Here is a 12,892-nt window from a genome sequence, read left to right as displayed (position 1 = left end):
TCATTACCATGTAAAAGGTTTATTACATGAAATTTATGTGCTTGAAAATTTTATTCTGGATATTTTTATACTTAATATTTTATATTGATGTAAGCCATTTACTAATAATTCCAAAACATGCAGTTACATTTGTAGTACCATGATTAATAACCTCACAGAATTTTAACATTTGTGAAGTAAAATTTTTGAAAGTAGAAAAAAACTTTGCCTCTTCTTTATATTGGACATTTTTTCATTTTGCATAAAATATTTTGAAATAACAGTTCTCTTGGTCTTAAGTATTTTAAAGAAATAAAGTAGGGACTTCCCTAATAAATATTTCTTTATTTAAAGAAATAAAGTAGGGTCAAGTGATTAAGACTGTGTTTCCACTGCAGAGGGCATAGGTTCAATCGCTGGTCAGGGAACTAAGATCCTACATGCTACATGGTGTGGCTAAAAAAAAAAAAAAAGCCTAGTGTGATTATATTTTTAAAAATTTTAAGAAATAAACCAGAAATATTCCACTAAATTGATTCTAGAATAGCCCTCCTAAAAATAAGGAATCAGGTAAATATCTCTCATTTCATTATATCTTCATCTGAAACTAATTTGGGATATTGAAATGTGTCCAAGAATTAGGTAATAGTTTAGTAGCCTATGAATTTGTTATTTTATTATGCATTATCTGTGTCTGGAAAAGGAAGAAAATAGATATAACTTATTAAAAACCTATAATTGGAAATTAAATAACATGATTTTAATTTGATCTCTGCTGATGCTTTTTATAGCACTAAAGCTGTTTTACTCTTCTCTGACCATTTATAAAATATAAAAAATTTTATATGACAAACTGTAATAACTTATATAAGGGACTTAAAAATTTTACAGATGAGGGAACAAATAAATTGTAAATGCTATGCATGTATTAATTAAATTAATACTCATCTGTAATATATGTATAAATACATATTGCATTTCTAATTTATTGATTACTGTATTTAACTAATACTTTGATGGCCCTACAGAAAAGAGCTTCAAAGAAGCTTTTGATCTCATTTAAAATATAGAACTATTCTACATAGATCAGACTTAGATGTAAGACTTAGATGACCCAGTAACAAGATTTAGTGGTAAAGCAGAAAGAGCTCTAGGGAAGAAACAGGAAAAATCCATTGTGGGAGCAAATATCAGGGGAAATCTTGCCAAAAAGAAGGAAGAAGAGACCTTTTTGAAAGAGAGAATGCATAAAAGAACCCCAGGTGATCAAAAGCATCAGGAAAGTCTTAGTGACCATGAAAAAGATGGACTGTTCAAAAGAAAGTGGGATCCAACCCACTAGAGCTTGGAATGTCTGGGGGAAAGTCAGAATGTGAAGTTGGAAAATTGAGGCAGGTTGTAGAAGATTGAATTAGACTTAGGTGGCGCTAGTGGTGAAGAACCTTCCTGCCAATGCAGGAGATCTAAGAGATGCCAGTTCCATCCTTGGGTCGGGAAGATCCCCTGGAGAAGGAAATTACAACCCACTCCAGTATGCTTGCCTGGGAAACCCTATGGACAGAGAAGCCTGGTGGGCTAGAGTCTATAGGGTTGCAAAGAGTTAGACATGACTGAAGCACCTGAGCCTGCATGCATAGCAGGACACTATTTCTAGTTTTTGATTGAACATAAAAATGAGTAGTAAGTTTCATGATGTGTGTGTATATGTGTGTGTGTGTGCATGTATATATACACACACATATGTATGTATCAGTAAACAGGGAAACCAATTTTCCTGATATCAGAAAGCTTATTTTCTGGTAGTATGAGACAGAAAAGACATTTAATGATTGTTCTAATGTCTCGATTGCTTGTGAAGGATCAAGTGAAGGATTCAGGTTAGGTAAGAAAAAAGATGTGAGATCATTTTGGAGAATGCAAAAGTGGCCAAGTAACATGTAATAGAACTTGTAATAGGCAATATGGAATAGCCATGTAGTCGTGCATTTTAAAAGGAGTTGCTCAACACAGTTGCCACTGTTTATTCAGCCATGTTCAGCTGCCTGAATGAAGGAAAGGTGTAGGAAAATAATTAGCATCGATTAAGGTCAGGGTTGGAGAAGGAAATGGCAACCCACTCCAGTGTTCTTGCCTGGAGAATCCCAGGGACAGGGGAGCCGGGTGGGCTGCCGTCTATGGGGTCGCACAGAGTCGGACACAACTGAAGCGAGTTAGCAGCAGCAGCAGCAAGGTCAGGGCTCTTCTAGAAGAGCACAAGAAAGGGAGAATGGAACAGAAAGTCAAGAGTGTTTTCAATGGAGTACTTTCAATAATAATGGAGTATGGAATCTAAGGTGGGTTGGGATGGAAGTAAGGTCATGAAGGGGATGATATAGAGAAAAAAGTGATTGGGAGAGTGGATTGGCAACCTTTAGAAGTGTGAAGCATTTTAGTGAAATTAACTTTTACCTTTAGTATAGTAGGTAAAGTGAAAGGTTAGGTGGAATGACCAGAAATTAAGGTGTTTAAAGATGAGAATGTACAAATATTGATGAAGATATCATCAGGGGATGACAGAAGAGCTAGTAATTGATGCAAGATGCACAAAAAAAGTCACTGGAGCTGAGGAGGTACAGCAATTCAGAGCCTCCAGTGCCTTGAATAGAATAACTGTGTGGATGCCCAGACCAACAGAGTGGTGGCAGGGGTAGGAAGAGAAAGGATTACAGTGAGGGATATTCTAAAACCATTATGTAATGAAATGTTAGTTGATGACTGCCACAGAGTAGATAGATGATGGTAAAATTAATGACAGGAGCTTCAGAGGAGTTAGATGTTATTGAATTAGTTAGTATCACCCACTTAATGAACCTGGATTTGACCAAACTCCAGGAGACGGGGTTAAACAAAGGAGCTTGGTGTGCTATACAGTCCACAGGATCGCAAAGAGTTGAACATGACTTAGCGACTGAACTACAACAGCGTTAAAGCGAGGAGAAAAGACTGGGAAATGGCTAGGTAGAAACTGCCTCCACTGGCAAAGAATGTGAAGGGAAATTTCTAAGAAAAGATTGAAGCTGATAGACAACGTGCTCCTTAGGGTTGTTGTTGTTCATTAGCTCAGTCATGTCCAACTCTTTGCAACCTCGTGGACTGAAGCACGCCAGGCTTTCCTGTCCTCCACTATTTCCCGGAGTTTGTTCAAACTCATGTCTATTGAGTCAGTGATGCCATCCAACCATTTCATCCTCTGTTGTCCCCTTCTCCACCTGCCTTCAATCTTTCCTAGCATCAGGGTCTTTTCCAATGAGTCAGCTCTTCACATCAGGTGGCCAAAGTATTGGAGCTTCAGCTTCAGTATGAGTCCTTCAAAGGAATGACTGGTTGGATCTCCTTGTAGGTCAGCAAACTCTCAAGAGTCTTCTCCAGCACCACAGTTTGAAGGAATCAATTTTCAGTGCTCAGCCATTTTTATTATCCAGCTATTAGATCCATATATGACTACTGGAAAAAACATAATTTTGACTGTACGGACCTTTGTCGGCAAAGTAATGTCTCTGCTTTTTATTTGATATGCTGTCTAGGTTGGTCGTTGCTTTTCTTCCAAGTAGCAAGTGACTTTTAATTTCATGGCTGCAGTCACCATCTGCAGTGATTTTGGAACCCAAGAAAATAAAGTTTGTTACTGTTTCCATTGTTTCCCCATCTATTTGCCATGAAGTGATGGGACTGGATGTCATGATCTTCATTTCTTGAATGTTGAGTTTTAAGCCAGCCTTTTCACTCTCCTCTTTCACCCTCATCAAGAGGCTCTTTAGTTCCTCTTCACTTTTTGCTATTAGGGTGGTGTCATCCGCATATCTGAGGTTGTTGATATTTCTCCCAGAAATCTTGATTCCAGCTTGTGCCTCATCCAGTCTGGCATTTCGCATGACATACTCTGCATATAAGTTAAATAAGCAGGTGACAATATACAGCCTTGACATACTCCTTTCCCGATTTGAAACCTGTCTGTTGTTCCATGTCCTGTTCTCACCTTTGGGTACAATGGTGGAAAGATTAGAAGATAGAAAAGACTGACAAATTGAATTAAGTTGTGTACAGCATGTATGCTGTGATCCAGGTGATGATGCAGGGGGAATCAGAACTGCTAGTTTGTCAGGGCGAATGTCAGGTATGTGAGATGTTTATTTGGGATGGTGTCTCAGCAGAAGGTATAAACTGCTGTAAATTAAAATGCTTGGAGCCACTAGGATACTGGTCTCCTCTGGAGCTCCTAGGTGGTAGTGGCCAAGGAGTGCAAGAATGCCAGTTCAAGAATCTGCTATCCTGTGAGCAAGAGGTTCCGAGAGGTGGGGCTATGTTTGGCCAAGCTCAGACCATCTTCCCACCAGCAGGTGAGCTCTGCCTCTTCTGTTTGGCAGCTCTCTGTTGAGTCTCCAAGAACAAAAGCCTTTCAGAAATCTAAACCTAGACACTCAGACTTAAAAAGAATAACTATAATTGTGTATTGAGGGAAAAAACGAAAGACCAGGGGGTGGCAGAGGAGGTTGCTATTGAACAACAGTGCCAAGATGCTTTGTGCGCTGGGAGAAGCCTTTTCTGTTTTGCCTGTAGACTGCTGTAACTGAGAATAAAGATACAATGGTTTTATAGAAAACTTGTCTTTTGTTGCAGGGAAAATAAAGCAATGACATGTCGTTAGCTTTTCATTGTTTGATATGAAATAGGAATGAGGCAAGCTCCATTGAAATTACTCTGACTTCCACACACAATTTAAAAATGTTTAAAAAGTTGAATGTTCGAGGATAGATAATAGCAAAAGAAAAGTAATTCAGGAATGGGGTTGTTCTTTGAAATTTAATTCTATAGGTAAAATTTACATTTTATAAGAGTCTTGAACTTATGAAAATGGGGCACTATCCTCCTTTTTAAATCACTTTAGATAGGTAACATTATATTATAGTATTGTAGAAAGAAAGATAAGAGTAGCTCAGGGTTCCAGAAAGAACAGAGTAATTTGAAATTTCTTCTCTCATGGTGTATGTGTATGTGTGGGTGTGTGTTAGTCACTCAGTAGTATCTGATTCTTTGTGACCCCATGGACTGTAGCCTCTGTCCATGGAATTCTTCTGGCAAGAACACTAGAATGGGTTCCTTTCTCTGGGGGATCTTCCCAATCCAGAGATCGAACCCAAGTCTTCCACATTGCAGGCAGATTCTTTACCACCTGAGCCACCAAGGAAGCCCTTCTCTAGTGATAACGTCTTGAAAAATCAATGCTGATAAACATCAGTATTGAGGAGACAGTAGTTAATCCTCAAACCAGTGTACTAGTTAACTTTTCCAAATTTTCTTTACAAAGAGCTTTATTAAAGATGGAAAACATTTATGTGTATATTTGTAACTCATCTTAAAAAATCAATACTTTTGATCAAATAATACACTTGACTGCTCACCATCTGTTTGCTCCTTTTTTTTTTTTTTTTTTCTTACTACATTTATTGACTTGAGGGCTGGAAGGGATATTGCAGAGGCACCTTTTCTACTTTGATGCTCTCAAGCTGTACTCTTCTAGAATTACCCCTGATGGGCTCAAAACTGCTTTTACATTTTATTTTTTGCGTGAAATGTTTCCCTTTCAATTTCTTATCACTATGCTGTTCCACCTGTCATCTACCTCACTTCCATCTTAACCCATCTTTTGCCTGCCCTTTAAATCCTTCTATCAAGAAACTTCCCCAGTGAAATTTACCTTGAATGTCTTAAGATAACTGAAAAGTGTGTAACTGAGTGAGAGATTATATATCCTCTGAGTCTCTGTGGCCCATTACCACATAAATATGTGATCCCTTTTTTCTCTACCTATCCTAGGTAGGTATTTTCAAGTATAAACACTACAGGAATATTCCTTTATTTTTCCTCTGCTCATTATTTCCAATGAAAGTGATACCTTTCTTTTTTTAATTAAAACTAAAGAACAGACTTAGTACCCATCTGAATAATTCTATAAGAAAATGGATAAAAAAGAACAGAAGATGTTAGTTATAATCCAGTTGAGAAGTGAAATTAATGTGTTTGCTCATTCAGCAAATATTTATTAAGACTTTACTCTGTGTGACCATTGCTCTCAGTGCTGAAATACAAAGATTTTGGAAACTGCGTTATGTATCCCCACCACATGCAATAAGTGGTATAAATACATACATACGAACTTTTCAAGTTCCACATTTACAAACTCAAGTTACTGGTGAGGAAGCTTCCATTTTTATTTATTAAATTTTTTTAAACATGTGCTATAGCTCTCCCATTGCACTCTGATCTGAGGGCTGTATAACTGGCCTGAGCTCTACGGTGCTGTTCTGTTGCGTGTATGAGTAATTCATTAGCTGAGAGCTGAGAAGAAATGAACCTCCTAGTTCATAGGAACGTGGATGTCATGACACTTTCTGTGTAACTCCATTAAACTTCCTCTCTAGGTGTTATGGCTTTGGAATGTTCCATTTTAATCGGATCACAATCTCTTAACCTTAACGTGCACAAGGTTAAGGTATTTGAACTTTTTATAAGAATAAATAGATTCCCATTGTGGAATCAATTATGGAAGTGAAAAAGAGTTATCATAGTCTTATATATATCTAGTACAAGCTTGTGGAGATGGTGATAAGGCACTTTCAGAGTTTTATATTAGGAGGCTTTTTGCTTTCAAGACAGTAAACAAAGTAGAATTGAAATACTAACATTTGATTGCTGCTTCCTATCTGAATACCCTGGGTATGTACCAGGTGATATCTAGGGAATCTATATGGTACCACTGATGCTAACCTCGTTCTCCCCTCCAGTCTCCAGATCCCTTGACCTAAATTCTGTGTCTGTTTTTTATCAGCCAGTTAAAAAAAGTTACTGACTCAAGAATTTCAACCACCCGGGAAACAAAGACCCCTCTGTGCTCTTTCCCTCTTTTTCCCTGTTAAAAAACAAACACATGTCTTCCTGCTTCCCTCAAGGCTAAACAAATGATATGAATGCTCATTTAGTCTTTTAAAAAGATTAAAGACACATCATAAATATAAAACATAAGGAAAGTAATAGATAATAGTGTAAAAAAAAAAGCATGGACTCAGGTAGTAAATAGGGTAGAGGGAAGGGAGAAGAGAATTTATAATGTAAAATCAAAGTTAAGGTAAGCTTCTGTACTTGAGAAAATTAACTCTGAGATTCTGGTGAATAAAGCAAGAAATTGAAGCACAGTGGGTGTTTAACAGATTTTGAAGGGAAACAATATTTTTCCTAGCTCTAAATTATTAGAAGAATTTATCACCTGGGTCTAAAAATAGCAGTCAGTGAACAATATAATAAATGAAGATAGCATTGCCAATTTTATTAAGAGTCCTATTGGCACTCCTTAGATCTTTCTTAGATAAATTATACTTAATATGTAAAAGTTGCAGTTAACATTCAGACTATGATTGCTACAATTTTTAAAAGCCTATGATAATATTTTCAAATGCGTTAATACTCTGCTACCCACTACCTCCCTACGTCATTAGTTCCCTACGTCATTACCTATAGTGTTCCAGCTGTTCACTAAAATAGTTAAAACAGTCATTAATAGTACAAGTTTCCCCCACTATAGGAAAAATTCTAAAAAGCTACATGCAAACCCTAGAATCTTAAATTGGGACATACAGGGTCAATTATTCCAATAGACGTCAAACTCAGATGTTTATCACCATTTCCCAGCAAGCTTTGTCAAAATCAGATCCCCACATCCACAGTTTCGCACATCCAGATCCCCAAAATTCTCATGTATTAGTTCTAGGTACATGCCGAGAAATCTGTTTTTTGTTTGTTTTTTTGTTTGTTTTTTCAAAGAAATTCTCCTGCAGTATCAGACATTTAGGATTCCCTAATCTGACCCATTATCCTTTTTTTTTTTTTAAACTTTACAATATTGTATTAGTTTTGCCAAATATCGAAATGAATCTGCCACAGGTATACATGTGTTCCCCATCTTGAACCCTCCTCCCTCCTCCCTCCCCATACCATCCCTCTGGGTCGTCCCAGTGCACCAGCCCCAAGCATCCAGTATAGTGCATCGAACCTGGACTGGCGACTCGTTTCATACATGATATTCTACATGTTTCAATGCCATTCTCCCAAATCTCCCCACCCTCTCCCTCTCCAACAGAGTCCATAAGACTGTTCTATACATCAGTGTCTCTTTTGCTGTCTCGTATACAGGGTTATTGTTACCATCTTTCTAAATTCCATATATATGCGTTAGTATACTGTATTGGTGTTTTTCTTTCTGGCTTACTTCACTCTGTATAATAGGCTCCAGTTTCATCCACCTCATTAGAACTGATTCAAATGTATTCTTTTTAATGGCTGAGTAATACTCCATTGTGTATATGTACCACAGCTTTCTTATCCATTCATCTGCTGATGGACATCTAGGTTGCTTCCATGTCCTGGCTATTATAAACAGTGCTGCGATGAACATTGGGGTACACGTGTCTCGTTCCCTTCTGGTTTCCTCAGTGTGTATGCCCAGCAGTGGGATTGCTGGATCATAAGGCAGTTCTATTTCCAGTTTTTTAAGGAACCTCCTATCTAATACAGTTCAGTTCAGTCGCTCAGTCGTGTCCAACTCTTTGCGACCCCATGAATCACAGCACGCCAGGCCTCCCTCTCCATCACCAACTCCCAGAGTTCACCCAGACTCACGTCCAGTGAGTCAGTGATGCCATCCAGCCATCTCATCCTCTGTCGTCCCTTCTAACACAGGCATCTCCAATTCACATTTCTGGAAATCAGTGGCCAGATCATGTTGAGGGGTAACCCTGACTCCATGTAAAATCATGTTCCATTTATTGAAAACTTCTAATCATAAAATCATATTTTTCTACAAACAATGACTTTAAGGATATTTCATTTCATTTATGGAGAAGGAAATGGCACCCCACTCCAGTACTCTTGCCTGGAAAATCCCATGGAAGGAGGAGCCTGGTAGGCTACAGTCCCTGGGGTCTTGAAGAGTCGGACATGACTGAGCAACTTCACTTTCACTTTTCACTTTCATGTGTTGGAAAAGGAAATGGCAACCCACTCCAGTACTCTTGCCTGGAGGATCCCAGGGACAGAGGAGCCTGGTGGGCTGCCGTGTATGGGGTCGCACAGAGTCGGACACGACTGAAGCGACTTAGCAGCAGCAGCAGCATTTCATTTCTGACTAAACTTTCATTGTGTTAAAGGCTACTAACCCTTCTAAATATCTCTGTTTTTGTAGTCTACATCTCAAATATTTAATTGTCTTATGAAAAAATGTAAATGCATCAGGGGAACTCTGTTAAATGACACATGACTATTCATCTTTAAAATGTATATATTGTAAGTTGAGACATATTTTATCAAAGCTGTCAGTCTTATATGTCACCTGTTTCTCATACTAAAAAATTCTGAACAACTTTATATCAGTAACACTGTTAAGTTGATATCTTCATCTAAGGGAAACCTTAATTAGATACATTGTTTTTTAACATAATTTGGAGTAATTTATTTACAATAATTATTACTATTTTGAATGCTTCTCTAAAAATTCTGTCTCTAGGAAATGACAGCTCAGATGTTTAGGATGTGACCTGAATTAAAGATCTTAAATTGTTTAACATGAATAATGAATGACCAGAATAATTCATGAGTTATACATTTCAAATTAAGTGAATAGCCAAGAAATAGAATTTCACATAAAACATTGAATATATTTTTGTAAGAAAGATTCATTAGATGTGTATGAGTCCCATGTGGTAAACAGGGCTATATATGAAATGGGATGAAAATAAACTTAAGGGAAAGAAAAATAAATTAATTAGATCTGCCATATTTCTCAAGGGGAAAGAAACACACGACAGAGCAGTCACGTTGTAACGGAGCCTTAGGAAGGCTAGCTGACTATGGAACTATTTTCTCCATTCTTCACATTTTTAATATAAATTGATTGGGTTTCCAATATAAGCAGTCTTTGGGAGAATTGAGGAAACGACTCAATGAGGCCTCTCATTCAGGGATGTCGAAGCCATTTCCTTCTCCAATGCATGAAAGTGAAAAGTGAAAGTGAAGTCGCTCAGTCGTGTTCGACTCTTCGCCACCCCATGGACCCTCCGTCCATGGGATTTTCCAGGCAAGAGTACTGGAGTGGGTTGCTATTTCCTTCTCCATAAAGCACGTGTAGCTGGAGGCAATGTAATTTCTTCACACAGGCTGGTATTCGGAGATTTCTTTATCAGTGCAGAGAACAAAGGTTAAAAAGCTGCTTCATTCCAGGGGACTCCGGAATCAAGAAACAGACTCGGCACCGGGTCATCATTCAGCTGCCAGCCAATGGAGGCAGGGACTGCACGGATCCACTCTATGAAGAGAAGGCCTGCGAGGCCCCTCAAGTGTGCCAAAGCTACAGGTAACGGGGTGAAAGAAAAGCCTTGTGAGCAACGCACTGCACGAAACACTTCAGGTCCTACTCTTTCCAATGTTAAGAAAAGGAGCTAACACTATATGCAGACTCAGTGGAGCTGAGGATGCTTATGACTGTGGGCACCATCTCTTGCCTTTTTTAAAGAGCTGCTTTGCTGTCAAAATCATCTCCAGGGACACAGATACTTGTGTAAACTTCCAAGTTCTATTTTTAGCTTCAGGAGCTTGAGGAAAATTCTTTTGTTGATATAAACTATAGGAAATGCAGAAAAGTGATTAATAATTATGAAACATGTGCTTTCAAGAATAGCCAAAGCAGTCCTTCCTGAGCTCCAGAGAGCACATGTTCTTCATGAATGCTGGCATTCTGGCTCACGAAATGACATCTTCATATCAGTGATATTAATAAGATGTCTGTTCTCTTCATTTCTGGTCACCTCAAGGGAGTTAAAGCTATTGAAGCTATACATATCATCATCGTGATAATTATTAGAGTAAATTTTTTTCCATAATTATTTTTAAAACGTACCTAATTAAAGCTTGATGTAGTGAAAATTTGCAGTCCTGACAAAACTTTCAGTGCCAACAAATGAAATATTATGGCATCAACTGATGGAATGTGTGATCACAAAATAATAATTTAAGATGAAATTGATGGCAAATTTGTCATCTTAATTTATCTGTATTTAATTCCTAGAATACAGACAATATAATTGTATGGTTATATGATGGACATTCATTATTAGCCCAAACTTATTTATTTGAGGGATTTGTTTTTGTGAAGTGTATTATAACTTGCACCTTCTGAGTTACCCCTACGATGCTAATCAAAAGAGCATTATACAGAAGGCTCATGGCTTGAATGCAGTTGTACAACTTGATTATAAAATAAATATACCTTTTTAAAATGAAACACATCACTTCTGATACCATCTGCTACATTTGCTGGCAATCCTAATCATTAAAAAGGCTAAATATGGCACTTCCCTGGTGGCCCAGTGGTTAAGGATCTGCTTCCACTGCACGGGGTCACAGGTTTGATCCCTGGTTGAGAAACTAAGATCCCACATTCTTCATGATGTAACTTAAAAAAAAAATTTTTTTAAATAATTTGACATTTTTAAATGCTAAATACTATCAGTAGAGTTCATTCTTTAAGGAATTGACTGTGATGGACCCTTGTCTCCATGGCCATAGAAAGTACTTTTATATTTAGTGCTGCTTTTTATAATTCCTTGATGAAGATTTAAATTGAATTTGGATAAGACCAAAGCATTGTCAAATTCCTTTCTGTAGTGGTCAAAGTCATGGCTCCTTGGCATTGTATCCCTGTGATTTCTCTGGCATGTTTGCTTCTTCTCCATGCGGCTTCTGTTCTTTCCATGTAGGTGGAAGACTCACAAATGGCGCCGGTGCCAGCTTGTCCCTTGGAGCGTGCAACAGGACAGCCCTGGAGCGCAGGAGGGCTGTGGGCCCGGACGGCAGGCAAGAGGTGGGAGGTCCCATTCCACACTTGATTTGCTTCACATTTCTCCAGCATCACTAATTTAACCACTAGCTGGCCTGTAGAGTTTGTTATTCTGATGCCACACTAGGCAAGCAAAGCAGAGCACATAAAAATCGGCTACTATCCATTCTACCACACACCAGAACACGGAGACCTGTCTTTTAAGTTGTGTCCCTTGTTCTTTGACATTTGTAGTTCATTTGTCATTGTTGTTGTTTTGGTTGCTCAGCTGTGTCCGACTCTTTGCGACCCCATGGACTGTAGCCTCCCCAGTTCCTCTGTCCATGGGATTCTCCAGGCAGGAATACTGGAGTGGGTTGCCATTCCCTTCTCTAGGGGATCTTCCCAACCCAGGGATCGAACATAGCTCCTCTAGTTGCACTTCCATTCATGCTTATCTGAAAGATGATCAGCATGTACAGTGCAGCTTGTTTTTGTTGTTGTTCTTGTAATTAGTTTTTGGCTCATGGTATTCTGTAACACTTTGCTTGTCACCTTAACAATCAATAAGATTCTTACATCTTTGCCCATATGCGTTATGTATGTGCATGCATATAATGTAATATAATTGGTTAACTTTCCCAGAAATTCTCAGCAATGACTTTCTTGTCATTGTCATGGCTACCCCCAATTTGGTTCATATTTAGTACTGATTTTTAAATGGCAAATTTATGTACTCAAAACCTGCCATATGTGGACTGCAATCTGTCGACACTGCTAGATAACATGGTATCTTGCAGAAATGAAATATGGAAATATTTCCAGCTTTCCATGATTATTTACTAGATATTATGGATAATACTTTCATTCCAATCTTTGAAAAGTGTTCTTTATACGTGTAGCAAATTCATTCTGTAAAGAGTACATGATTCTTTTTACTCATGCTGCTTATACATTTAATTCCAGATACATATTTAAAATGTATTTTGAATATGTAATTGAATACACAGCCAC

General features: G+C 38.0%; 1 protein-coding gene across 3 annotated transcripts in view; it reads left to right on the top strand.

Annotated features, from left to right (window-relative positions):
• Positions 1-12,892, top strand: part of THSD7A (thrombospondin type 1 domain containing 7A) — a 492,988-nt gene that overhangs the window by 399,381 nt on the left and 80,715 nt on the right. For all 3 annotated transcript variants that reach the window (XM_045166358.1, XM_045166357.1, XM_045166359.1), the window contains exons 10-11: positions 10,285-10,417; positions 11,820-11,923. In XM_045166358.1, coding sequence (XP_045022293.1) covers positions 10,285-10,417; positions 11,820-11,923 — 237 coding nt within the window. The remainder of the gene's footprint in view (positions 1-10,284; positions 10,418-11,819; positions 11,924-12,892) is intronic.

This window comes from Bubalus bubalis, chromosome 8, assembly GCF_019923935.1.
Source record: "Bubalus bubalis isolate 160015118507 breed Murrah chromosome 8, NDDB_SH_1, whole genome shotgun sequence".
Lineage (NCBI taxonomy): Eukaryota > Metazoa > Chordata > Mammalia > Artiodactyla > Bovidae > Bubalus > Bubalus bubalis.
Note: the sequence above shows the minus strand (reverse complement) of the source record. Positions and strands in the feature narration are given on the sequence as shown.